Source organism: Watersipora subatra, chromosome 2 (assembly GCF_963576615.1).
Source record: "Watersipora subatra chromosome 2, tzWatSuba1.1, whole genome shotgun sequence".
NCBI classification, from domain to species: Eukaryota; Metazoa; Bryozoa; class Gymnolaemata; order Cheilostomatida; family Watersiporidae; genus Watersipora; species Watersipora subatra.
This window is the reverse complement of record NC_088709.1, coordinates 24182830-24210462: the sequence shown is the minus strand read 5'-3', so window position 1 is coordinate 24210462 and position 27633 is coordinate 24182830. Positions and strand designations below refer to the sequence as shown.

Below are 27633 nucleotides of genomic sequence, written 5' to 3'. Positions count from 1 at the left end.
GAGATTGTGTTGACTTTTATTAACTTACCAAGTGCCTCAATAGCGCAGTAGGTAGTGCGTCAGTCTCATAATCTGAAGGTCGTGAGTTCAATCCTCACTTGGGGCAGTAGTTTTATTTCTGTTACATCAGATGAAAATCTGATAATTGGTTTTTGCAATACACTTTTAGGTACAACCATATAATGTTTCACTAGTATGTCGAGAACTACAGGTTTATAACAGAAACAAACTGTTTGAAGCAGCTTTGAATACCTGTAAGTCTGAGCATCTGTACCGCATACTCTGTGGTATATAAAATGCCCGAATTGTACATGCTTTTCTTATATTTGCGTTGAGACTTTTTGCACTGAATTACTAGCTTAATTGTGGAAATTAATCTAATAAATCCTATTTCCCAGAGAATTTGTTGACTTTTATTAACTTACCAAGTGCCTCAAAAGCGCAGTAGGTAGTGCGTCAGTCTCATAATCTGAAGGTCGTGAGTTCAATCCTCACTTGGGGTAGTAGTTTTATTTCGTTTTTATTGGATGAAAAACTGATTATCGATCTTTTTCATAGAATATGAGTTACAACCATATAATGTTTCACTAGTATGTCGAGAACAACAGGTTTATAACAGAAACAAACTGTTTGAAGCGCCTTTGAATAAATGTAAGTCTGAGCATCTGTAGTGCATACTCTGTGGTATATAAAATCCCCGAATTCTAAAATCTTTTCTTATATTTGCGTTGAGACGTTTTGCACTGAATTACTAGCTTAATAGGTTAAATTATTCTAATAAATCCTATTTCCCAGAGACTTTGTTGACTTTTATTAACTTACCAAGTGCCTCAATAGTGCAGTAGGTAGCGTGTCAGTCTCATAATCTGAAGGTCGTGAGTTCAATCCTCACTTGGGGCAGTAGTTTTATTTCTGTTATATCAGATGAAAAACTGATTATTGGTTTTAGCAATAGAATTTGAGGTACAACCATATAATGTTTCACTAGTATGTCGAGAAATACAGCTTTGTTGCAGGAACAAACTGTTTGAAGCAGCTTTGAATACCTGTAAGTCTGAGCGTCTGTGGTGCACACTCTGTGGGACACAAGTTGCCCCGACTTCAAAAACTTTACCTAAATTTGCTTTGAGACTTTTTGCACTGAATTACTAGCATAATTGGTTAAAATAATCTAATAAATCCTATTTCCAAGAGAATTTGTTGACTTTTATTAACTTACCAAGTGCCTCAATAGCGCAGTAGGTAGTGCGTCAGTCTCATAATCTGAAGGTCGTGAGTTCAATCCCCACTTGGGGCAGTAGTTTTATTTCTGTTATAACAGATGAAAAACTGATTATTGGTTTTAGCAATAGAATTTGAGGTACAACCATATAATGTTTCACTAGTATGTCGAGAAATACAGCTTTGTTGCAGGAACAAACTGTTTGAAGCAGCTTTGAATACCTGTAAGTCTGAGCGTCTGTGGTGCACACTCTGTGGGACACAAGTTGCCCCGACTTCAAAAACTTTACCTAAATTTGCTTTGAGACATTTTGCACTGAACTACTAGCTTGATTGGTTAAATTAATCTAATAAATCATATTTCCCAGAGATTTTGTTGACTTTTATTAACTTACCAAGTGCCTCAATAGCGCAGTAGGTAGTGCGTCAGTCTCATAATCTGAAGGTCGTGAGTTCAATCCTCACTTGGGGCAGTAGTTTTATTTCTGTTATAACAGATGAAAAACTGAGTATCGGTCTTTTTCATAGAATATGAAGTACAACCATGTAATTTTTCACTAGTATGTCGAGAACTACATGTTTATAAAAGAAACAAACTGTTTGATGCAGCTTTGAATACCGGTAAGTCTGAGCATCTGTGGTGCATACTCTGTGGTATATAAAATGCCCGAATTCTAAAATCTTTTCTTATATTTGCGTTGAGACTTTTGGCACTGAATTACTAGGTTAATTGGGGAAATTAATCTAATAAATCCTGTTTCCCAGAGATTGTGTTGACTTTTATTAACTTACCAAGTGCCTCAATAGTGCAGTAGGTAGTGTATCAGTCTCATAATCTGAAGGTCGTGAATTCAATCCTCACTTGGGCAGTAGTTTTATTTCTTTTACATCAGATGAAAATCTGATTGTTGGTTTTTGCAATAGAGTTTGAGGTACAACCATATAATGTTTCACTAGTATGTCGAGAACTACAGGTTTATAACAGAAACAAACTGTTTGAAGCGCCTTTGAATACCTGTAAGTCTGAGCATCTGTAGTGCACACTCAGTGGTATACAAGTTGCCCGATTTCAAAGGTTTTACTTAAATTTTCTTTGAGACTTTTTGCACTGAATTACTAGCATAATTGGTTAAATTAATGTAATAAATCCTATTTCCAAGAGATTGTGTTGACTTTTATTAACTTACCAAGTGCCTCAATAGCGCAGTAGGTAGTGTATCAGTCTCATAATCTGAAGGTCATGAATTCAATCCTCACTCGGGGCAGTAGTTTTATTTCTGTTACATCAGATGAAAAACCGATTACTGGTTTTTGCAATAGAATTTGAGGTACAACCATATAAAGTTTCACTAGTATGTCGAGAACTACAGGTTTATAAAAGAAACAAACTGTTTGAAACGCTTTTGAATACCTGTAAGTATGAGCATGTGCAGTGCACACTCAGTGGTATACAAAATGCCCGATTTCGAAAGTTTTACTTAAATTTGCTTTGAGACTTTTTGCACTGAATTACTAACATAATTGGTTAAATTAATCTAATAAATCATATTTCCAAGAGAATTTGTTGACTTTTATTAACTTACCAAGTGCCTCAATAGCGCAGTAGGTAGTGTATCAGTCTCATAATCTGAAGGTCGTGAATTCAATCCTCACTTGGGGCAGTAGTTTTATTTCTGTTACATCAGATGAAAAACTGATTACTGGTTTTTGCAATAGAATTTGAGGTACAACCATATAAAGTTTCACTAGTATGTCGAGAACTACAGGTTTATAAAAGAAACAAACTGTTTGAAACGCTTTTGAATACCTGTAAGTATGAGCATGTGCAGTGCACACTCAGTGGTATACAAAATGCCCGATTTCGAAAGTTTTACTTAAATTTGCTTTGAGACTTTTTGCACTGAATTACTAGCATAATTGGGGAAATTAATTTAGTAAATCCTATTTCCAAGAGATTTCTTTGACTTTTATTAACTTACCAAGTGCCTCAATGGTGCAATAGGTAGTGCGTCAGTCTCATAATCTGAAGGTCGTGAGTTCAATCCTCACTTGGGGCAGTAGTTTTATTTCTGTTACATCAGATGAAAATCTGATAATTGGTTTTTGCAATACACTTTTAGGTACAACCATATAATGTTTCACTAGTATGTCGAGAACTACAGGTTTATAACAGAAACAAACTGTTTGAAGCAGCTTTGAATACCTGTAAGTCTGAGCATCTGTACCGCATACTCTGTGGTATATAAAATGCCCGAATTGTACATGCTTTTCTTATATTTGCGTTGAGACTTTTTGCACTGAATTACTAGCTTAATTGGGGAAATTAATCTAATAAATCCTATTTCCCAGAGAATTTGTTGACTTTTATTAACTTACCAAGTGCCTCAAAAGCGCAGTAGGTAGTGCGTCAGTCTCATAATCTGAAGGTCGTGAGTTCAATCCTCACTTGGGGTAGTAGTTTTATTTCGTTTTTATTGGATGAAAAACTGATTATCGATCTTTTTCATAGAATATGAGTTACAACCATATAATGTTTCACTAGTATGTCGAGAACAACAGGTTTATAACAGAAACAAACTGTTTGAAGCGCCTTTGAATAAATGTAAGTCTGAGCATCTGTAGTGCATACTCTGTGGTATATAAAATGCCCGAATTCTAAAATCTTTTCTTATATTTGCGTTGAGGCGTTTTGCACTGAATTACTAGCTTAATAGGTTAAATTAATCTAATAAATCCTATTTCCCAGAGACTTTGTTGACTTTTATTAACTTACCAAGTGCCTCAATAGTGCAGTAGGTAGTGTGTCAGTCTCATAATCTGAAGGTCGTGAGTTCAATCCTCACTTGGGGCAGTAGTTTTATTTCTGTTATATCAGATGAAAAACTGATTATTGGTTTTAGCAATAGAATTTGAGGTACAACCATATAATGTTTCACTAGTATGTCGAGAAATACAGCTTTGTTGCAGGAACAAACTGTTTGAAGCAGCTTTGAATACCTGTAAGTCTGAGCGTCTGTGGTGCACACTCTGTGGGACACAAGTTGCCCCGACTTCAAAAACTTTACCTAAATTTGCTTTGAGACTTTTTGCACTGAATTACTAGCATAATTGGTTAAAATAATCTAATAAATCCTATTTCCAAGAGAATTTGTTGACTTTTATTAACTTACCAAGTGCCTCAATAGCGCAGTAGGTAGTGTATCAGTCTCATAATCTGAAGGTCGTAAGTTCAATCCTCACTTGGGGCAGTAGTTTTATTTCTTTTACATCAGATGAAAATCTGATTGTTGGTTTTTGCAATAGAGTTTGAGGTACAACCATATAATGTTTCACTAGTATGTCGAGAACTACAGGTTTATAACAGAAACAAACTGTTTGAAGCGCCTTTGAATACCTGTAAGTCTGAGCATCTGTAGTGCACACTCAGTGGTATACAAGTTGCCCGATTTCAAAGGTTTTACTTAAATTTTCTTTGAGACTTTTTGCACTGAATTACTAGCATAATTGGTTAAATTAATGTAATAAATCCTATTTCCAAGAGATTGTGTTGACTTTTATTAACTTACCAAGTGCCTCAATAGCGCAGTAGGTAGTGTATCAGTCTCATAATCTGAAGGTCGTGAATTCAATCCTCACTCGGGGCAGTAGTTTTATTTCTGTTACATCAGATGAAAAACCGATTACTGGTTTTTGCAATAGAATTTGAGGTACAACCATATAAAGTTTCACTAGTATGTCGAGAACTACAGGTTTATAAAAGAAACAAACTGTTTGAAACGCTTTTGAATACCTGTAAGTATGAGCATGTGCAGTGCACACTCAGTGGTATACAAAATGCCCGATTTCGAAAGTTTTACTTAAATTTGCTTTGAGACTTTTTGCACTGAATTACTAACATAATTGGTTAAATTAATCTAATAAATCATATTTCCAAGAGAATTTGTTGACTTTTATTAACTTACCAAGTGCCTCAATAGCGCAGTAGGTAGTGTATCAGTCTCATAATCTGAAGGTCGTGAATTCAATCCTCACTTGGGGCAGTAGTTTTATTTCTGTTACATCAGATGAAAAACTGATTACTGGTTTTTGCAATAGAATTTGAGGTACAACCATATAAAGTTTCACTAGTATGTCGAGAACTACAGGTTTATAAAAGAAACAAACTGTTTGAAACGCTTTTGAATACCTGTAAGTATGAGCATGTGCAGTGCACACTCAGTGGTATACAAAATGCCCGATTTCGAAAGTTTTACTTAAATTTGCTTTGAGACTTTTTGCACTGAATTACTAGCATAATTGGGGAAATTAATCTAATAAATCCTGTTTTCCAGAGATTTTGTTGACTTTTATTAACTTACCAAGTGCCTCAATAGCGCAGTAGGTAGCGCGTCGGTCTCATAATCTGAAGGTCGTGAGTTCAATCCTCACTTGGGGCAGTAGTTTTATTTCTGATATAACAGATGAAAAACTGATTATTGGTTTTAGCAATAGAATTTGAGGTACAACCATATAATGTTGCACTAGTATGTCGAGAAATACAGGTTTATAACAGAAACAAACTGTTTGAAGCAGCTTTGAATACCTGTAAGTCTGAGCATCTGTGGTGCACACTCTGTGGTATACAAGTTGCTCCGACATCAAAAACTTTACGTAAATTTGCTTTGAGACTTTTTGCACTGAATTACTAGCTTAATTGGGGAAATTAATCTAATAAATCCTATTTCCCAGAGAATTTGTTGACTTTTATTAACTTACCAAGTGCCTCAAAAGCGCAGTAGGTAGTGCGTCAGTCTCATAATCTGAAGGTCGTGAGTTCAATCCTCACTTGGGGTAGTAGTTTTATTTCGTTTTTATTGGATGAAAAACTGATTATTGGTCTTTTTCATAGAATATGAGTTACAACCATATAATGTTTCACTAGTATGTCGAGAACTACAGGTTTATAAAAGAAACAAACTGTTTGAAGCGCTTTTGAATACCTGTAAGTCTGAGCATGTGTAGTGCACACTCAGTGGTATACAAAATGCCCGATTTCGAAAGTTTTACTTAAATTTGCTTTGAGACTTTTTGCACTTAATTACTAGCATAATTGGTTAAATTAATCTAATGAATCCTATTTCCCAGAGATTTTGTTGACTTTTATTAACTTACCAAGTGCCTCAATAGCGCAGTAGGTAGCGCGTCAGTCTCATAATCTGAAGGTCGTGAGTTCAATCCTCACTTGGGGCAGTAGTTTTATTTCTGTTACATCAGATGAAAAACTGATTATTGGTTTTTCCAATAGAATTTGAGGTACAACCATATAATGTTTCACTAGTATGTCGAGAACTACAGGTTTATAAAAGAAACAAACTGTTTGAAGCGCCTTTGAATACCTGTAAGTCTGAGCATGTGTAGTGCACACTCAGTGGTATACAAAATGCCCGATTTCAAAAGTTTTACTTAAATTTGCTTTGAGACTTTTTGCACTGATCTACTAGCTTGATTGGTTAAATTAATCTAATAAATCCTATTTCCAGAGATTTTGTTGACTTTTATTAACTTACCAAGTGCCTCAATAGCGCAGTAGGTAGTGCGTCAGTCTCATGATCTGAAGGTCGTGAGTTCAATCCTCACTTGGGGTAGTAGTTTTATTTCTATTACATCAGATGAAAAACTGATTATTGGTTTTTCCAATAGAATTTGAGGTACAACCATATAATGTTTCACTAGTATGTCGAGAACTACAGGTTTATAAAAGAAACAAACTGTTTGAAGCGCCTTTGAATACCTGTAAGTCTGAGCATGTGTAGTGCACACTCAGTGGTATACAAGTTGCCCCGACTTCAAAAGTTTTACTTAAATTTGCTTTGAGACTTTTTGCACTGATCTACTAGCTTGATTGGTTAAATTAATCTAATAAATCCTATTTCCAGAGATTTTGTTGACTTTTATTAACTTACCAAGTGCCTCAATAGCGCAGTAGGTAGCGCGTCAGTCTCATAATCTGAAGGTCGTGAGTTCAATCCTCACTTGGGGCAGTAGTTTTATTTCTGTTACATCAGATGAAAATCTGATAATTGGTTTTTGCAATACACTTTTAGGTACAACCATATAATGTTTCACTAGTATGTCGAGAACTACAGGTTTATAACAGAAACAAACTGTTTGAAGCAGCTTTGAATACCTGTAAGTCTGAGCATCTGTAGTGCATACTCTGTGGTATATAAAATGCCCGAATTCTAAAATCTTTTCTTATATTTGCGTTGAGACGTTTTGCACTGAATTACTAGCTTAATAGGTTAAATTAATCTAATAAATCCTATTTCCCAGAGACTTTGTTGACTTTTATTAACTTACTAAGTGCCTCAATAGTGCAGTAGGTAGTGTGTCAGTCTCATAATCTGAAGGTCGTGAGTTCAATCCTCACTTGGGGCAGTAGTTTTATTTCTGTTATAACAGATGAGAAACCGAGTATTGGTTTTTGCAATAGAAATTGAGGTACAACCATATAATGTTTCACTAGTATGTCGAGAACTACAGGTTTATAACAGAAACAAACTGTTTGAAGCAGCTTTGAATACCTGTAAGTCTGAGCATCTGTGGTGCATACTCTGTGGTATATAAAATGCCCGAATTCTAAAATCTTTTCTTATATTTGCATTGAGACGTTTTGCACTGAATTACTAGCTTAATAGGTTAAATTAATCTAATAAATCCTATTTCCCAGAGACTTTGTTGACTTTTATTAACTTACCAAGTGCCTCAATAGTGCAGTAGGTAGCGCGTCAGTCTCATAATCTGAAGGTCGTGAGTTCAATCCTCACTTGGGGCAGTAGTTTTATTTCTGTTATAACAGATGAAAAACTGAGTATCGGTCTTTTTCATAGAATATGAAGTACAACCATGTAATTTTTCACTAGTATGTCGAGAACTACATGTTTATAAAAGAAACAAACTGTTTGATGCAGCTTTGAATACCTGTAAGTCTGAGCATCTGTACCGCATACTCTGTGGTATATAAAATGCCCGAATTCTAAAATCTTTTCTTATATTTGCGTTGAGACTTTTGGCACTGAATTACTAGGTTAATTGGTTAAATTAATCTAATAAATCCTATTTCCCAGAGATTGTGTTGACTTTTATTAACTTACCAAGTGCCTCAATAGCGCAGTAGGTAGCGCGTCAGTCTCATAATCTGAAGGTCGTGAGTTCAATCCTCACTTGGGGCAGTAGTTTTGTTTCTGATATATCAGATGAAAATCTGATTGTTGGTTTTTGCAATAGAGTTTGAGGTACAACCATATAATGTTTCACTAGTATGTCGAGAACTACAGGTTTATAACAGAAACAAACTCTTTGAAGCGCCTTTGAATACCTGTAAGTCTGAGCATCTGTAGTGCACACTCAGTGGTATACAAGTTGCCCGATTTCAAAGGTTTAACTTAAATTTTCTTTGAGACTTTTTGCACTGAATTACTAGCATAATTGGTTAAATTAATCTAATAAATCCTATTTCCAAGAGATTGTGTTGACTTTTATTAACTTACCAAGTGCCTCAATAGCGCAGTAGGTAGTGTATCAGTCTCATAATCTGAAGGTCGTGAATTCAATCCTCACTTGGGGCAGTAGTTTTATTTCTGTTACATCAGATGAAAAACTGATTACTGGTTTTTGCAATAGAATTTGAGGTACAACCATATAAAGTTTCACTAGTATGTCGAGAACTACAGGTTTATAAAAGAAACAAACTGTTTGAAACGCTTTTGAATACCTGTAAGTATGAGCATGTGCAGTGCACACTCAGTGGTATACAAAATGCCCGATTTCGAAAGTTTTACTTAACTTTGCCTTGAGACTTTTTGCACTGAATTACTAGCATAATTGGTTAAATTAATCTAATAAATCCTATTTCCAAGAGATTTTGTTGACTTTTATTAACTTACCAAGTGCCTCAATAGCGCAGTAGGTAGTGTATCAGTCTCATAATCTGAAGGTCGTGAGTTCAATCCTCACTTGGGGCAGTAGTTTTATTTCTGATATATCAGATGAAAAACTGATTATTGGTTTTAGCAATAGAATTTGAGGTACAACCATATAATGTTGCACTAGTATGTCGAGAAATACAGGTTTATAACAGAAACAAACTGTTTGAAGCGCTTTTGAATACCTGTAAGTCTGAGCAGGTGTAGTGCACACTCAGTGGTATACAAAATGCCTGATTTCGAAAGTTTTACTTAAATTTGCTTTGAGACTTTTTGCACTGAATTACTAGCATAATTGGGGAAATTAATCTAATAAATCCTTTTTCCCAGAGATTTTGTTGACTTTTATTAACCTACCAAGTGCCTCAATAGCGCAGTAGGTAGTGCGTCAGTCTCATAATCTGAAGGTCGTGAGTTCAATCCTCACTTGGGGCAGTAGTTTTATTTCTGTTATAACAAATGAAAAACTGATTATTGGTTTTAGCAATAGAATTTGAGGTACAACCATATAATGTTGCACTAGTATGTCGAGAAATACAGGTTTATAACAGAAACAAACTGTTTGAAGCGCTTTTGAATACCTGTAAGTCTGAGCAGGTGTAGTGCACACTCAGTGGTATACAAAATGCCTGATTTCGAAAGTTTTACTTAAATTTGCTTTGAGACTTTTTGCACTGAATTACTAGCATAATTGGTTAAATTAATCTAATAAATCCTAATTCCCAGAGATTTTGTTGACTTTTATTAACTTACCAAGTGCCTCAATAGCGCAGTAGGTAGTGCGTCAGTCTCATGATCTGAAGGTCGTGAGTTCAATCCTCACTTGGGGCAGTAGTTTTATTTCTGTTACACCAGATGAAAAACTGATTACTGGTTTTTGCAATAGAATTTGAGGTACAACCATATAAAGTTGCACTAGTATGTCGAGAAATACAGGTTTATAACAGAAACAAACTGTTTGAAGCGCTTTTGAATACCTGTAAGTCTGAGCAGGTGTAGTGCACACTCAGTGGTATACAAAATGCCTGATTTCGAAAGTTTTACTTAAATTTGCTTTGAGACTTTTTGCACTGAATTACTAGCATAATTGGGGAAATTAATCTAATAAATCATATTTCCCAGAGAATTCGTTGACTTTTATTAACTTACCAAGTGCCTCAATAGCGCAGTAGGTAGTGTATCAGTCTCATAATCTGAAGGTCGTGAGTTCAATCCTCACTTGGGGCAGTAGTTTTATTTCTGTTATAACAAATGAAAAACTGATTATTGGTTTTAGCAATAGAATTTGAGGTACAACCATATAATGTTGCACTAGTATGTCGAGAAATACAGGTTTATAACAGGAACAAACTGTTTGAAGCAGCTTTGAATACCTGTAAGTCTGAGCATCTGTGGTGCACACTCTGTGGTATACAAGTTGCCCCGACATCAAAAACTTTACGTAAATTTGCTTTGAGACTTTTTGCACTGAATTACTAGCATAATTGGTTAAATTAATCTAATGAATCCTATTTCCCAGAGATTTTGTTGATTTTTATTAACTTACCAAGTGCCTCAATAGCGCAGTAGGTAGCGCGTCAGTCTCATAATCTGAAGGTCGTGAGTTCAATCCTCACTTGGGGTAATAGTTTTATTTCTGTTACATCAGATGAAAATCTGATTATTGGTCTTTTTCATAGAATATGAGGTACAACCATATATAAAGTTTCACTAGTATGTCGAGAACTACAGGTTTATAACAGAAACAAACTGTTTGAAGCAGCTTTGAATACCTGTAAGTCTGAGCATCTGTACCGCATACTCTGTGGTATATAAAATGCCCGAATTGTACAATCTTTTCTTATATTTGCGTTTAGACTTTTTGCACTGATTTACTAGCTTAATTGGGGAAATTAATCTAATAAATCCTTTTTCCCAGAGATTTTGTTGACTTTTATTAACTTACCAAGTGCCTCAATAGTGCAGTAGGTAGTGCGTCAGTCTCATAATCTGAAGGTCGTGAGTTCAATCCTCACTTGGGGCAGTAGTTTTATTTCTGTTATAACAAATGAAAAACTGATTATTGGTTTTAGCAATAGAATTTGAGGTACAACCATATAATGTTGCACTAGTATGTCGAGAAATACAGGTTTATAACAGAAACAAACTGTTTGAAGCAGCTTTGAATACCCGTAAGTCTGAGCATGTGTAGTGCACACTCAGTGGTATACAAAATGCCCGATTTCAAAAGTTTTACTTAAATTTGCCTTGAGACTTTTTGCACTGAATTACTAGCTTGATTGGTTAAATTAATCTAATAAATCCTATTTCCCAGAGAATTTGTTGACTTTTATTAACTTACCAAGTGCCTCAATAGTGCAGTAGGTAGTGTATCAGTCTCATAATCTGCAGGTCGTGAGTTCAATCCTCACTTGGGGCAGTAGTTTTATTTCTGTTACATCAGATGAAAAACTGAATATTGGTCTTTTTCAATACACTTTGAGGTACCACCATGTAATTTTTCACTAGTATGTCGAGAACTACAGGTTTATAACCGAAACAAACTGTTTGAAGCGCCTTTGAATACCTGTAAGTCTGAGAATCTGTAGTGCATACACTGTGGTATATAAAATGCCCGATTTCTAAAATCTTATTTAAATTTGCTTTGAGACTTTTTGCACTGAATTACTAGCATAATTGGTTAAATTAATCTAATGAATCCTATTTCCCAGAGATTTTGTTGACTTTTATTAACTTACCAAGTGCCTCAATAGTGCAGTAGGTAGCGCGTCAGTCTCATAATCTGAAGGTCGTGAATTCAATCCTCACTCGGGGCAGTAGTTTTATTTCTGTTACATCAGATGAAAAACTGATTATTGGTTTTTTCAATACACTTTGAAGTAGAACCATATAATTTTTCACTACTATGTCGAGAAATACAGGTTTATGACCGAAACAAACTGTTTGAAGCGCCTTTGAATACCTGTAAGTCTGAGCATCTGTGGTGCACACTCTGTGGGACACAAATTGCCCCGACATCAAAAACTTCACTTAAACTTGCTTTGAGACTTTTTGCACTGAATTACTAGCTCAATTGGTTAAATTAATCTAGTAAATCATATTTCCCAGAGAACTTGTTGACTTTAATTAACTTACCAAGTGCCTCAATAGTGCAGTAGGTAGCGCGTCAGTCTCATAATCCGAAGGTCGTGAGTTCAATCCTCACTTGGGGCAGTAGTTTTATTTCTGTTACATCAGATGAAATTCTGATTATTGGTTTTTGCAATAGAATTTGAGGTACAACCTTATAATGTTTCACTAGTATGTTGAGAACTACAGCTTTATAACAGAAACAAACTGTTTGAAGCGCCTTTGAACACCTGTAAGTCTGAGCATCTGTAGTGCACACTTTGTGGTATACAAATTGCCCCGTCTTTATAAATTTTATTTAAATTTGCTTTCAGACGTTTTGCACTGAATTACTAACGTAATTGGGGAAATTAATCTAATAAATCATATTTCTCAGAGATTTTGTTGACTTTTATTAACTTACCAAGAGCCTCAATAGCGCAGTAGGTAGCGCGCCAGTCTCATAATCTGAAGGTCGTGAGTTCAATCCTCACTTGGGGCAGTAGTTTTATTTCTGTTATATCAGATGAAAAACTGATTATTGGTTTTTGCAATAGAATATGAGGTACAACCATATAATGTTTCACTAGTATTTCGAGAACTACAGGTTTATAACAGAAACAAACTGTTTGAAGCGCCTTTGAATACATGTAAGTCTGAGCATCTGTAGTGCACACTCAGTGGTATACAAGTTGCCCCGAATTCAAAAGTTTTACTTAAATTTGCTTTGAGACTTTTTGCACTGAATTACTAGCATAATCGGGGAAATTAATCTAATAAATCCTATTTCCCAGAGAATTCGTTGACTTCAATTATCTTACCAAGTGCCTCAATAGTGCAATAGGTAGTGCGTCAGTCTCATAATCTGAAGGTTGTGAGTTCAATCCTCACTTGAGGCAGTAGTTTTATTTCTGTTACATCAGATGACAAACTGATTATTGGTTTTTTCAATACACTTTGAGGTACAACCATATAATTTTTCACTACTATGTCGAGAACTACAGGTATATAACAGGAACAACCTGTTTGAAGCCCCTTTGAATACCTGTAAGTCTGAGCATCTGTAGTGCACACTCTGTGGTATACAAGTTGCCCCGACTTCAAAAACTTTACTTAAGTTTGCTTTGAGACTTTGCATTGAACTACTAGCATAATTGGTTAAATTAATCTAATAAATCCTGTTTCCCAGAGAATTCGTTGACTTCAATTATCTTACCAAGTGCCTCAATAGTGCAGTAGGTAGCGCGTCAGTCTCATAATCTGAAGGTTGTGAGTTCAATCCTCACTTGGGACAGAAGTTTTATTGGTTTTTCATCAGATGAAAAACGGATTATTAGTCTTTTCAATAGATTTTCAAGTACAACCATATAATGTTTCACTAGTATGTCGAGAACTTCTGGTATGGAACAGCAAAAAACGGTTTGAAGCAGCTTTGAATACCTGTAAGTTGAGCATCTGTGGTGCACACTCTGTGGTATACAAATTGCCCCGACTTCAAAAAATTTACTTAAAGTTGCTTTGAGACTTTTTGCACTTAATTACAAGCTTGATTGGTTAAATTAATCTAATAAATCATATTTCCCAGAGATTTTGTTGACTTTTATTAACTTACCAAGTGCCTCAATAGCGCAGTAGGTAGTGTATCAGTCTCATAATCTGAAGGTCGTGAGTTCAATCCTCACTTGGGGTAGTAGTTTTATTTCAATGCTCATCAGGTGAAAAACTGATTATTGGTCTTTTCAATAGCATCTTATTCATTGCATTACCATGTTTTACTTCTATGTTGAGCAATACAGGTTTGAAACAGGAGCAAACTGTTAGCAAAAGATTTTATTCCCATGAAGTCTGAGCATCAGTAAAACACACTTTGTTGTATATAAGTTGTCTTCTCTCTAAAAACTTCACACAAGTTTCCATGAGAGTTTTTGCACTGATTTACTAGCCTAATTTCGCTAATTAATCTAATACGAGGAGCGATCGTAAAGTTCCAGGTATTGTCTCAGTACACAAAAACCGTTAATCGTAATTACCTAATTTAAACTGTCCCCTTCAAAGTAGTCACCTGAGCTTGCTATGCACTTGTTCCATTTGTGTTTCCACTGATCCATGCAATGCTAGAAATCACTTTCCGTGAGGCATCGGAGTTGTCTCGTCACATTTTCTTGAATAGGTGGTATGTCGTCAAATCTTTCACCTTTCATTGTCAATTTGATTTTGGGGAATAGGTAGAAGTCACATGGCGCTAAATCAGGTGAATAAGAGGGATGGTTAAGCACAGACACCTCATTTTTTGCCAAATACTGACGTACCATCAATGAGGTGTGAGCCGGAGCATTGTCATGGTGTAGGTACCAGTCACCTGAGAGCCACAAATCTCGACGTTTCCTTCTTATACTGTCTCTAAGTTTTATCAGAATGATTTTGTACACATGGTGATTCACAGTTTGACTATGTGGAAGAAATTCAGAGTGTACCACACCTCTGATGTCGAAAAACGTTAACAGCAGCGTTTTTACATTTGAGTGAGACATTCTAGCCTTTTTAGGCCTGGAAGAGCCAGGGGATTTCCATTGAGAACTTTGTGATTTGGTCTCTGGGTCATATCCGTAGACCCATCTTTCATCCCCAGTCAAAACTTTTGAAAGAAAGTCAGGATCTTGTGCTAAAGCATCTTTTAGTTCAATACAACAGCCAACTCTTTTTTCTTTTTGGTCGTCAGTGAGCAGTTTGGGTACCATCTTTGCAGAGATCCTTCTCATGTCTAAATCTTTAGTGAGAATAATATGACATGTACCATAAGAAAGCCCACTTTCTGCTGATTTTTCATGTATAGTCAATCGCCTATCTCCTATCACCTGCTGCCTCACAAGGTCTGTGGCAGTTGTGGTCCTTGAAGTTGCCGGTCTGCCCATGCGGTTATCATCTTTAATACTTGTTCTTCCCTCTCTAAATCTTTTGTGCCATTCATAACAGGCTGTTTTCTTAAGGGCAGAGTCTCCATAAGCTGTCCATAAGATTTGGAGTGTCTCAGCACTGGATGTTCTAAGTTTAACATAAAACTTTACACGAACGCGTTGCTCTTCTACATCATTCATTTTGGAAAAATCCGACGAACGATAAAAATGACCTTGACATTGCCTACTATAACTTCACTGCGCGCGCTCTTACAGGCGTAAAACTTTGGCTATGGGAAAAATCCATGCTGCCTAGAAGCATGGTACAATCAAAACAACTGCCCATGGTCTTATATTTGACTACAAAAACGATTCCGGGAACTTTATGATCACCCCTCGTAGTAGGGTGTTTCGAAGATTTCGTTTACTTTGGTCGACTGACCAACATACTAAGTCGACCAAAGTAAACAAAGTTTGGTAATACCAAGTGCGTCAATAGCGCAGTAGGTAGCGCATCTTCGGTTTAAATTTGGCCAATCAATAGCAAATAAGAGTTAGGGCAGACCACATCATCCTTAGCCCTCGTCTGGGCAAGTGATGCAAGTTCAAGCATTTGTTGCATGTTGTTCACATATTACTAATTCATGTGATTCCTATTAACACGACCTTTGACCTCATAATTTGCCGCCATTTTAATTATCTTGACCCAAATACTACGTTCTGACTGCTGAGCAAAATATAGCATTATGTTGCCAGGATCTACCATTGGAATGGGACACGTTGTATCAATACTTGAACGTTGTTCAATTATGTAATATTTATAATTTGTTAAGCGAAAGAGGAATGATAAGAATAGTAAAATGATGAAACAATACAAAATTTTAAGAAAAAATACAGGAAAATTTTAAATAGATAAATTATTCTGATACCAAAGAGTTAAGAGTTAAGGACTGATACAAAAATAAATTTAATAGAGAATATAATCTTGTGTCGAATAATTTTTCTCTATATATATAATACTGCTGACCTTAAATTATATTACACTAATCCTTGGAGCTTTGTGTTAGTAAATTATGAATCATTGTTTGTTTATATACGTTTCACAGGTTTCGTTCACTTTCCTGTTCGGCTTGTTTATAATCTTACCGGTTCACAATTTTTTTAATCTTATAACCATAGTTGGTTAAGCTACATGTAGATGATTGCTGCTTGAGTTGTATTAGTCTTGATGACTCAGTGGATAGACACTTTTGTGCTGAAAGTACATAGACCAGCGGCAGCGTGCATGTGTAGATGAGGTGTCAAATCTGTTGCACATTTTCTTCATCAGTGCTTTGGATTCTTGAGTCAAAATCTTTGCCCGAGTTCACAGATGATGTTTATGAGAGGAAGTATTGAATAATGTAGCTCTCTGAATGGAGTTGACACTTCCAGGTTTATAGAACTGCGCGCACAGGCACGCACGCACGCACGTATGCATGCACGCACACATACGTGAACCGCGTGATTCACATATACAGCATTTGTAATGAGATAAACTAATTGTCTTCATCTAAACAACATAGGAATGGTATTTGGAGTATAACGATATAATAAGTTACAGTCACAAAAAAATTAATTATGAAGGTTTTAAAAATAATTGCAAAGCCAACCTCAAATAGGATAAAACATGTTGGAGAGCAACACAGGAAGTGCATATCCTAAAGGTAGGAAGTCAGCTTTTAAAGAACAAGAAGAAAAAATATAAGAATTAGTGAAGCTCTCAGCAGGTTACCACGGGTGATGAAATTGTCAGACAGATTTTGAATATACCAGGTGTACCATGCTTATCTTAAGTTGGGTTAGACATTAAGTTTACTGTTCAATACCTATGCTAATAATGACCTCTTCATGGTATATATGAATAGATCCCTGCATAATAATAAGAGTACAATTAGGTTGGTGGCACGGGGTCTAAAGAAGCTATATGTGTCTGTGATATTCCTGGTATGTTTGTAAATTGCTGATTATTTAAAACGCAAACACAACGAGAGAAGGAAATTTATGACATCCATTGACATCCTTCTATTAGTAGACATACCTCTATTAGTAGGCATACTTTTATTAGTTAACATACTTCTATTAGTTGACATACTTCTATTAGTTGACATACTTCTATTAGTTGACATACTTCTATTAGTTGACATACTTCTATTAATTTGCATACTTCTATTAGTTGACATATTTTTATTAGTTGACATACTTCTATTAGTTGACATACTTCTATTAATTTACATACTTCTATTAGTTGACATACTTCTATAAGTTGACATACCTCTATTAATTTACATACTTCTATTAATTGACATACTTCTATTAATTTACATACTTCTATTAGTTGACATACTTCTACTAGTTGACATACTTTTCTGAAAAAAGAAATATTAAAATGGTCAAATTATTCAGATAATGTCTTAGCTTCTGTGGTTGCATCCTGGCAGGTACCCACAATATTACCTTATCATACACTAAAGATAAAAAGTATGATAGTGTGGTGGGAATTTAGGGAATCAAGTAATGATTTTTCTGTATGTACTAATCTAATAATAACAGTGATCTAACTTATGGATAAAAAATAAAACCTTCCAGTTCCATTAATTAAAAACAAATTTAGCAAAGCCTTCATTAAAAATGCATTTTGGTATCATTTTCTTTTTTATTATTTTCACTCTTTTTTGTAAATTTATTTCTTTTTTGTTCGAAAATTACTTTAAAAAAAGAAGCCTCAACATAGTTGTTGATTTCAAAAAAAATTAATGTAACACCAGTGCAATACCTGCCTAAGGATTGCACTGGTGGTCAAATAACAATGAAGCAGTTACTGTTGCTGATCCAAAGCTACTGTAGAGATAGACTAATGCTATTTTCAATTAATGCTATAATTGCTAATTAATGCCAATTGTAGAGCTTGACTCATAATGGTTGTTTAACACAACTGAATACGATTAAAAGTAATACAGCTCAGTGTATGAGGGATACCAGCTTGATACAGTTCTATAGCTGAATATAACTTAGATTAATGTTTTTATATTTGTAATTTGGCAAAGATTTCATTGCATTACTGCATCTTGCACAGAATGTCCTATAGTCACTTTAAAAAGTAACATGACAGGATAACACAGCATACCAAGATACTGTGACGCTACAGACTCATACAATGTAACCTGTTAAAATACACTAGTATCATCATGTTCACATATATCTTTTTAGCTATTCATAAAGATTAGATTCACATTACACAAACATTAACCACTAGATCTATGTTAGGAGTTGTTGTACCCTACATTATTATTATTAATGTTGAATAGAGGAATCAAATGCTAAACCAAAAGGAAGTTGATAATGCCTAAAAGAAATTTGAAGTTGGTGATGCAGGATTTATTCATAAGAAGTGTGTTCACCACCACATTCTACGCAGCCTTGAGATTGCCTGATAAGATTAAACATTGTAAACCAGTCTACACCTCCAACTAACATTCCATCAGCCAAACTAACAATCACTGTCGTAACCAGAATTTACCATCTATGACATGTCAGCTATTAGGTGTGGCAGCAGTTACAGCTCACAGTTATAACATGCAGTATAGGTATCAGTTAACATAAACTGAGTATACCTTAATTGGCGGCTTCACCATTCTCAATTGATAAAGAGATGTTTTGCAGACTCTTATGAGAACTGCTTTCTTTTATAAAAAGTAAACTGACACGCCTTCTCCATCCTTGTGTCTCATAACCAACAGCTAGCAAAGTCTCATCAACATGATTATGAAGAGAAATTGTAAACAAATAAACAGATTTCATAATCCTGTATAATTTTACTGATTTAAAAAAAAAACATTTGCCACCACATATACATTGAAATTATCAAATCAGATTAAATCATGTAGTAATGTTACTTTTGACCTGTGAGAGAACCGAATATAACATCATATAAAATAAACAGTAAACAAATTAAGCTTTTATCTTTTAAATATCACTTATCAGTTATCATAACTAAGCAAATATACCATCTTTTTACAGAGATTTTAATGAGATAAAACTTTTGACAAGCTCGGTTAATTATCCATTGCACCTCATAAATTTCTATCAATCAAAGTAAGCAAGGATATAGACACAATGCCTTTGAATAGAAAAGAACTTTGACAAGAAATGTATTGGCCAAGTTATAGCTCCTGTATCAATGGCAGTAGATATGGCTGCAAGGCGCTTATTTGGAGCTATAATAACAGCAACCATGACCACCGCTGGAATATGGATCTTTAGAAAAAGAAAGGGAGGGTAAGTGTATATGGGAATTTAGCAGTCAGCAAAACTTGCACATGTCAGTAGATATCAGTTCTAATCTGAGTATAACCTAGTCCAGTTTATCTCTAATAGCAATTTGTTCATCAAGTTTGGTAATGCTCTACACTTCAGGATATTTTCATAGAGCTTCTCTCTGTTGTAAAAATTATGTTGATGCAGCCTGCATGACTGATGACGGGGAAAAGTTGCCCAATTCACGCAAACTTCTCAAAGAATCTTTGCCTCTATAAGTGTACAGACAGATACCAATGTTACCTCTATTGCTGCTCAGATGAGGACAATGCCGACAGACGAGAAAGGCTTTTATAATTTGGTTTTCCATGAAAATCTGGCTCTCACAAGAGAAAACATTTACCACTGCCTACGCGTTGCAATCTGAACCTTGCAAAATTATTATTGTTTGCTTTTAAATTGTATGGAAATTCCCGATTAACCCAGGAAAGGAGCTGATATTATAAAAAATATTACCTATAATTTGTTGGTAGTTTATGTATCTCTGTGTCAGATGGGGCATTCTGGGATGCTGCCTTTGACACAGAGAGTGACATATCAGCTGCCATAATAGGAGATGAGGAGTTGATGTGCTCTATGGACTGCATTAAGGCAGCCATGAAGTAAGCGAATTATTTACAAAGTTGACTCGAAACAGAGTCTTTGGGAACTAGAGCTAAATTTTATACAGTTGCTGGCCATTAGCAAGACAAACTGATGAAGACATTACGGCTACACGTTTGAACTATTGAAACTCATGATAGATTCCTGTGACACATGGAGACACGCTTTGGTTTTGTTGCAAACTCAGTTGGCATTCTCTGAGAGAGGAAATCTCTAAAGTTTTTTCAAACCGTGCCCGTAGCTGTGTTATGATTAGATTAAATTATAGCTTAACTTAGCTATTGACTTTGTATAGCCTTTGTTCTACTCAAATGTGAAACATCTAGTCAGATGTAATCTCTAGTATATTAGATATATAGTAGATCAATAATTTTGTTGGTTGAAAGAAAAATGTCTTGAAATGCATTGTCTTTTTACATGTATACCACAGAACCTTTTACAGAATATAAATATAACATCTCAATATACACAACTTCGTAAAATGCAGAGACGTTCCAGATTGCAAGGCTAAGGAAGTTGCGGATAAAACCTGATGAATAAAACCTGATGGATTCTACATAAAGCTAGATGGCCAATCCAGAGAGTTGCTGCATTATTCTACTTTCTGATAGGCTGAGAGAAATGTCTTCACTCGTAATTCTACTTGCCTATTTACACTGTTATTGACTCTACTTCCCTTTCTGTTTAGGTATCTATGAATTGTTTAAATGGAAAATATATTTTGCCATGTCTAGTGTTCTAAAAATGGCGTAGTTATGATGGTTCATCTTGCTTATTTAAAATAATATTGTAAAAATTAAGTTTCCTGTGACTAAAGTTGAATTATAATTTATCACTGCAGCATCACATAGTAGTTAAAATATCCTATTACCAGTTATTGGTGGTATCAGAATTTACTCTGAGTTGGTATGCCGGCAGATTGCATGTTTATGAACTCTCATTGATTTGGGGGAAAAACAAGAGCAATGGGCACAAAATACTTTAATCAGAAATAGTTTTTCTGGTTTGTCACATTCCAACTCAATAGAAACTGCATGCTATATAATTAAAATTGTTGCTAGTATCAGCTTTGTCTCAATATTCACTCACAGGACCTTACATTTTGTATTGTCTTATTAAAATATAACTTTTGTTTCATTATGGTTATGTTGCTGTTTAGTTGAAATTATGACCTAACATTTTGCATCCTATTATTGAAATAGAATTTGTTATTTCATTATAGTGAAATAACAAACAAACAAACAACATGCTGTTCAGCTGAAATTAAAACTGACACAACAGAAAACTTGTGCTACAACAGATGTTGTCTACAAAAACCAACCAGTATGTTACATTCTTAACAATAAATCATTTGATGCTATCCAATATCATCAATTATCAGTAGTAATCAATGCTTGTATATCACAGAAAGACTACAGTGGTAGTCAAAATGTGAGTTCAAAGTCAGCATCTTTAGAAACGTATAATTTAGATGGATCCATCTTTTAGTTTGCATGTGGCCCCTCAGTGAAATGATTTAAATAAACATTGTTAAAGTACCTCTCTTGTTGACCATAAGCCAGCCATGTCTAAGCAGCGATAAACAAGTTATTTACAAGTCAAAGGTCAAAAGGTCGATCTTAAAATTGACTTTTGCTTCACTGCTACATCAAATAAAGAGCAGTGTCGGCCGAAACAATTTTAACTTCAGTCATAACCGTATAAGGCTTGAGAACCTGATATAACATTATATAAAATAAATAGTAAACTAATTTGGTTTATACTCCTTTAAATATGATTATAAATTATATTAACTCAGTTAATTAAATACACTATATTTTTAAATAGATTTTATTTTGATGGAAACTTTTGCTAAGCTCGAGTCACTTTTCATTGCAGTTCATAAATTTTCTCCGAGCCAATCAAGTTATAAGCTCGACACAAGCATGCGATTGAACAACAAAGACTTGTCACAAAAATGTATTGCTAAAGTTATAGTCACTATATCAATGATTGTAGATATGGCTGCAAAATGTTTATTTGGAACAATAATAGCGACAACGATGGCCTCCGCAGGAATATGGCTCTTTAGAAAAAGAATGGGAGAGTAAGTTTATATGTGAGAAGAGCAGTCAGTAAAATTTGCACATCTCTGTAGTATATCATATCAGTTCTAAATTTGAGTATAACCTAGTCCAGTTTATCTCTAATAGCAATTTGTTAATCAAGTTTGGTGTTGCTCTACACTTTATAATGTTTTCCAAGAGCTTTTCACTGTTATAGAAATTATGTTGATGCAACCTGTATGACTGATGACGGGGAAAAAAGATGAAGCCAAAAATTTGGCGCAAACCTTTTGCAATGGTTTCACCTCTATAGTTATACAGACGGACACAAACATTACCTCTGTTTCTGTCCATAAGAAGGACATTGACGATAGCTAAGAATCGATATATTCTTCTAATGCTTTTTACAACTTGAATTAAAGAAAAAAGAAATTGAAGAAAACATAAACCTCTACATACATGTTGTAATTTGAACCTTGCAAAAACTTCACTTTTATAGCTATACAAACAGAGGATACCAACAAGAGGCAACAATCGCTATATTTCTATAATGTTTTTTATATTTTGGTTTTCATAAAACTTTAGCTCATGATAGAGAAAACATTCACCACTACAAACACATGCAATCATAACTTTGCAAGATTACTATAACTTGTTTTAATTGTATGGGAATTCATTATAAAGCCATGAAAGGAGCTGATATTGCAAAAATAGAAAGCGTATATTGGTGGTAGCCAGTTAGTTTTGATGAAAAAGCGTGTACTGACAAATCACCCACACACCGAGAAACACTGGCTGCTGCTTGGTTGCCATTTCTACCTGAGTTGCTGAAAAGCTTGCGTACCACTTGTTAGTAGTGGACTCAGTCTGTCACATTACAGCTGCTGTGATGGGGTTGAGAGCAATGCAAACTATTTAAAAATGATTTGACTCAATCTAAATTACCGTAAAACCTCTAAATGAGTGATGGGATTGACATTTCAAACTCTACTTAGCTACTAGGCTTCTATCTTTGTTTCAGTTCCATCAATGAGTATGAGGAAGAGGTGTCACTCTGTGTCTGGTGCGGCATTCTGGGATGCTGCTTTTGACACAGAAAGTGGCATTTCGGTAGCAGCAATGGCAGATGGCAAGCTTATGCGGTTCGTGGAGTGTTCCAAAATGACTTTGATGTAAGCAGATGATTTACGAGATTCATGTAAAACAATGTTTTTGTAAACTAGAATTACGTTTCCTGCAATGAATGGTCATTAACATGCTTAAATGATCATAACATTATTATGAGTTTGAATAACTCTACTGATTCTACAGTTTTACTGTAAAATCAGTAAAAGATTTTACAGTTTTACTGTAAAATCAACTGGAATTCTTTAAAAGAGAGAAGTTCTAAATTCACTATGACTTGTAAAAAAGAATATGATTCTCCATGCTTCAGATGCGTAACTTCCAGTCACAAAAATCCTTAATATATGATTTTAAACAAGAACTACATTAATATTTGTTTAGTCGAAAGTTGTCATGGAGACAGTCAAAAGTGGATTTTAATCAAAAGATTAGCTCATGATATTCACACAGTATAAATATAGATTGAACCTTTTTTGTCATTTGTTATCATTATTATTGTTATGAATTGTTATGAACTAATTAGAATGCACAAATTACATTACAATTGCTAGCATAAATTGTAACAGCAACCATATAAAACACAACAAAACTTTGGTGATTAAATGAAGTTATATTTCTACGAAGTTTCAAGTAAACTCAACTTGGAATGCTGAGTATATGATCAGAAGTTGCTGGATAACTGAAGAACTTATTATATTCAAAGCAATTGAAGCTGTTTCTCTGACAACATAATGTAGCAATATGACATTGTATGCTTCTTTATTCAGAAAATAAAATTGTGCAAAACACAGCCATGCAGAGAGACATCTGTGATAACACGCAAGTATCGCTATGGTTATGTAAAGAGTTTTTGTATTTTTTAAAGAAAACATCACCAACTACTGAGGGATTATTTGATATGTACATAATTTGGGTGAAACAGAGGAACACTAAAGTAGCAAAAATGCAATTTATGTCACAAAATGATGGTGCGCTCATACTTTCAGCCACAACTGTATATATACTTATATGCTGCCACTGATATCAACAACATTGGCTATGAAAATCCCTTATTAACCAACCCGTAAAGAAAGTTAATACCACAACAATGAAAGTAAAAGTTTTCAGATTGCATTTACTTTTAGTAGATACTCCAGCAGCACATCTTAGTCAAAATTTCAGTTTTGCAACTGCCAGGAAGGATTGAACACTGAAAATTGACATGTCTCAAACACTGTCTAGCTAGAAAAGTAACCGATCTGCTGTTTCACAGAACTTTAACACTGTGGCTCTTATAATCACAGGTAGGTATGTCAGGGGCCAAATGTTGATGCAATTGTAGTTTGCTGAAACACCATATATAAAAATATAAATGTTGTGTAGGTGTCATCGAGAAATGATCATACATAGATGTATCAGTATGTGCTGTATCCTAATTAAGTTGACCATAGCATGGAGATGTTGAACGGAAACATTTAGTTTTAAAGTCATACACATGCAAATATATTTTTAGTAATACTGTCAACAATAGCAACTAACCTCAAAACTATCAACACATGCTGTCATGCCTCAACATACAAGTGTCCTAACATACAAAAAATTTGAGATACGAGGAAAATTCTGAGCAGATTTTTGCCTTCAGATACGAGACAAATTTGAGATACAAGACTGTTCTCGGTGTGGTCGTTACGTGACCTCGTATGCGAGAGGCCGCTTACGGGAGCAGCTTTGCTTGGTCAGTTTTATCGAATCAACTTGAAAAAGGTTTTAAAAAGGTCAGCTACAAGTGAAGGTGAAAGTGAGGCAAAAAAGCTAAGCAATAAAAAGAAGAAACGTAAAAACTGAAAATGAAAACAAAATTAGAGTCAAGTTCAGTATAACATAAAACCAACACCTATTCTTACTTGTGCATGTATAGTAAGCTAAACTCATATAAATTAAACTTATTTATAAAGTTTATGTGATGTTACGTAGTACCATAAAAGTGTAGCATAAGGAATGAGTTGCTGCCATGTGTCTCTCACACCGCTGTTAACAGTTACTGTCTGTCTTGAAGGTACGAGCTCCATACAGTACTGTACATAACAGTGTTACATGCTATTGTTGCAGATCATAACCATGGGATAGGTATTTGTTACTTTGCGAGTGTAGGTGGTAAATTAAAAACAGGTTTTCCCATTGTCATATCCTGCTTTTTGGTGATGTTTTCAAAAGGTGGAACAGATTAATTTGTATTTAATTATTTTATATAAGGAAAATCTATTCAAGATACAAGAGAATTGACATACGAGCATGGCTTCAGAATGCATTCAACTCATATTTCAAGGTATTTCTGTACATGTATTTGATCAAACTAATTAAAGGCATTTAATAAACTTTTAAATCCAAGCACTGACATTACAATCTATTCGAATGATATGGAATTCTCTGTTACTAACAAAAGCGGAAACTACCTAAATCCAACTGCTGCATCTGCACACAAGTAAGACTCCAGGTGTGATGCTGAGAAGGTAAACCTGCACCTTATTTGTTATTTATTACCCTCCAAGAGTGAACTAAACAGTCCTTCTAGGAAACATTGCTATTTTTATCGACTCCTCTGCTAGCACTGGTAAACTTCAACACATCAGAAATAAAAAGTAAACGAATAAAGTGCAAACTTGTTCACAAAGAAAGCATAGTTTTTATGATGTAATTTAAAACCTTTGAATGCTGGGTCACTTCAATTTTAATATTTTAATGTATATCATTTATAACATAATCAAATATTTTAGAATAAAGTCGACAATATAGATGATGAACATGATGATGCATGACGTTAGAGTCTAAATAGTGGCGGAGCAGAGAGATGTAAAACTCCACAGTCATCCCAAACCAACTAATCAAATAGTAGGCCTAGTGGTAAGTGAGCAATACACACCGATGCAAATACAAGTTCTCTGTCAAGCAATATATTGATATGCCTGACATTATACAACTTTATATCAAGTAAACAAAAAAAAATTCACTTTTACTTATTTAAATATGACTTATTCATTATCTTAGTTAATAAATATAACTTATTTCTAAAGAGATTTTATTGAGATAAAAACTTTTGGTAAGCTTGATGCACTTAAATTCTAAATGTTCATGCATAAATTGCTTCTGATATAACACAAGAGTGAGCTGGACACAAGTATGCAGCTGAATTGGAAAAAGTTTTCACAAAAAATGTATTGATAAGGTTATAACCACTTTATCAATAATTGTATATATGACTACAAAAAATTTGTTGTGAGCTGTAATAATTAATGAATCAATATATTGATTCATTTATTGATGCCTGTGAAAGAATATTATTGGGTTTAAAGTTAGAATTAAGACTTTAAGATAAAAGCAATCACTCTGGTCGTTTAATAAAGACAGACCGAGCTTTTGCTCTTAAAAACAAAACAAACAAACGGTGAGGGTGGAGAGTCCAGCGTGGCAAACTGAGCTAATGCACAAAAGATGGCAACACTTTCAGAGGTAATTACAGCCATTGGCCTAACTTGAAAAACCTCCTGAAGGACTGGATTTACCCGCAAACAGTAGGTGATTGCAATGTTTCTGCTGTTTAAATCCCAATCCAGACAAGAACGATTGTGACCAAAATTAAAATAAAGGATTTCAGATGTGGGACATAGTCGTGTTTCAAATTATCAAAAAAGGCTTGTCAGATGTAAAGCAAAAAAACATTTCCAGCATAAAAAATAATTTGAACAATTAAGAGTGGACAAATTGTCAACCTAATATCAGCAGAGAAAAAATACCATAATAAACAAATAATGAAAAGTAAGCTTTGAGAGTTCGGTGCAGGCAGTTAGGTGATTATTATAATTTTAAATAGCTTTCTAAAAAATTCAAATAAAAAGACTGTCATACCAAAAAAGGATTTCATCATTTTTTTGGGTCAGCTAGCTCATCAGCTGTGACCAAATTCTTAGATAGTTGTCAGGAGATAGCAAATCACAACAAATTGCATGAATAAAACAGAGAAAAGCCTAAAATTCAAATTTGCCATATAAGGAGATGGAGCAGAGGAAAGACTCGGTGGAAGGTTACAAGGACAAGGGGATGCAATTCCAAAAAGAAATATGAGGATAAGAAACCAAAGTTCTTCTTTAAAAATGGTAGTCATGCCAACTTTTAAAGAAGATACCCTATATTCAGGAGAAGGCATCTACGCTCTCACAAGTCAACTTAAAAAAGTTATAAGAAATGCACACTTATCGAGCAACCAAGAGAGAGAAAAGATAGCAATTGAAAAGTTTTTGAGTTGTGGCCGCTAAACCATCTAATCAGATAAGCAATGACCTT

General features: G+C 34.7%; 2 protein-coding genes and 19 non-coding genes across 21 annotated transcripts in view; 20 read left to right on the top strand and 1 right to left on the bottom strand.

Moving 5' to 3' along the window:
- The window catches only part of LOC137388081 (uncharacterized), a 105293-nt gene extending 93685 nt beyond the window's left edge, over nucleotides 1-11608 (top strand). Inside the window, exon 4 of the mRNA XM_068074595.1 lies at nucleotides 11577-11608. Coding sequence (XP_067930696.1) covers nucleotides 11577-11608 — 32 coding nt within the window. The remainder of the gene's footprint in view (nucleotides 1-11576) is intronic.
- Nucleotides 34-106, top strand: Trnam-cau (transfer RNA methionine (anticodon CAU)). Its single transcript has one exon. It is a non-coding gene; the product is annotated as a tRNA-Met (tRNA).
- Trnam-cau (transfer RNA methionine (anticodon CAU)) lies at nucleotides 828-900 on the top strand. Its single transcript has one exon. It is a non-coding gene; the product is annotated as a tRNA-Met (tRNA).
- Nucleotides 1225-1297, top strand: Trnam-cau (transfer RNA methionine (anticodon CAU)). Its single transcript has one exon. It is a non-coding gene; the product is annotated as a tRNA-Met (tRNA).
- On the top strand, nucleotides 1622-1694 carry Trnam-cau (transfer RNA methionine (anticodon CAU)). Its single transcript has one exon. It is a non-coding gene; the product is annotated as a tRNA-Met (tRNA).
- On the top strand, nucleotides 5585-5657 carry Trnam-cau (transfer RNA methionine (anticodon CAU)). Its single transcript has one exon. It is a non-coding gene; the product is annotated as a tRNA-Met (tRNA).
- Nucleotides 6378-6450, top strand: Trnam-cau (transfer RNA methionine (anticodon CAU)). The gene has a single exon. It is a non-coding gene; the product is annotated as a tRNA-Met (tRNA).
- On the top strand, nucleotides 6773-6845 carry Trnam-cau (transfer RNA methionine (anticodon CAU)). Its single transcript has one exon. It is a non-coding gene; the product is annotated as a tRNA-Met (tRNA).
- On the top strand, nucleotides 7169-7241 carry Trnam-cau (transfer RNA methionine (anticodon CAU)). The gene has a single exon. It is a non-coding gene; the product is annotated as a tRNA-Met (tRNA).
- On the top strand, nucleotides 7963-8035 carry Trnam-cau (transfer RNA methionine (anticodon CAU)). Its single transcript has one exon. It is a non-coding gene; the product is annotated as a tRNA-Met (tRNA).
- Nucleotides 8360-8432, top strand: Trnam-cau (transfer RNA methionine (anticodon CAU)). Its single transcript has one exon. It is a non-coding gene; the product is annotated as a tRNA-Met (tRNA).
- Nucleotides 9152-9224, top strand: Trnam-cau (transfer RNA methionine (anticodon CAU)). The gene has a single exon. It is a non-coding gene; the product is annotated as a tRNA-Met (tRNA).
- Trnam-cau (transfer RNA methionine (anticodon CAU)) lies at nucleotides 9548-9620 on the top strand. The gene has a single exon. It is a non-coding gene; the product is annotated as a tRNA-Met (tRNA).
- On the top strand, nucleotides 9944-10016 carry Trnam-cau (transfer RNA methionine (anticodon CAU)). The gene has a single exon. It is a non-coding gene; the product is annotated as a tRNA-Met (tRNA).
- Nucleotides 10340-10412, top strand: Trnam-cau (transfer RNA methionine (anticodon CAU)). Its single transcript has one exon. It is a non-coding gene; the product is annotated as a tRNA-Met (tRNA).
- On the top strand, nucleotides 10737-10809 carry Trnam-cau (transfer RNA methionine (anticodon CAU)). Its single transcript has one exon. It is a non-coding gene; the product is annotated as a tRNA-Met (tRNA).
- Trnam-cau (transfer RNA methionine (anticodon CAU)) lies at nucleotides 11136-11208 on the top strand. The gene has a single exon. It is a non-coding gene; the product is annotated as a tRNA-Met (tRNA).
- Nucleotides 11609-12325: 717 nt separating the features above from the next.
- Nucleotides 12326-12398, top strand: Trnam-cau (transfer RNA methionine (anticodon CAU)). The gene has a single exon. It is a non-coding gene; the product is annotated as a tRNA-Met (tRNA).
- Nucleotides 12399-12722: 324 nt separating this feature from the next.
- Trnam-cau (transfer RNA methionine (anticodon CAU)) lies at nucleotides 12723-12795 on the top strand. The gene has a single exon. It is a non-coding gene; the product is annotated as a tRNA-Met (tRNA).
- Nucleotides 12796-13514: 719 nt separating this feature from the next.
- Nucleotides 13515-13587, top strand: Trnam-cau (transfer RNA methionine (anticodon CAU)). Its single transcript has one exon. It is a non-coding gene; the product is annotated as a tRNA-Met (tRNA).
- Nucleotides 13588-14407: 820 nt separating this feature from the next.
- On the bottom strand, nucleotides 14408-15388 carry LOC137388080 (protein GVQW3-like). Its single transcript, XM_068074594.1, has one exon. It carries the CDS (start codon nucleotides 15386-15388, stop codon nucleotides 14408-14410), a length of 981 nt encoding a protein of 326 aa, XP_067930695.1.
- Nucleotides 15389-27633: the final 12245 nt, after the last annotated feature.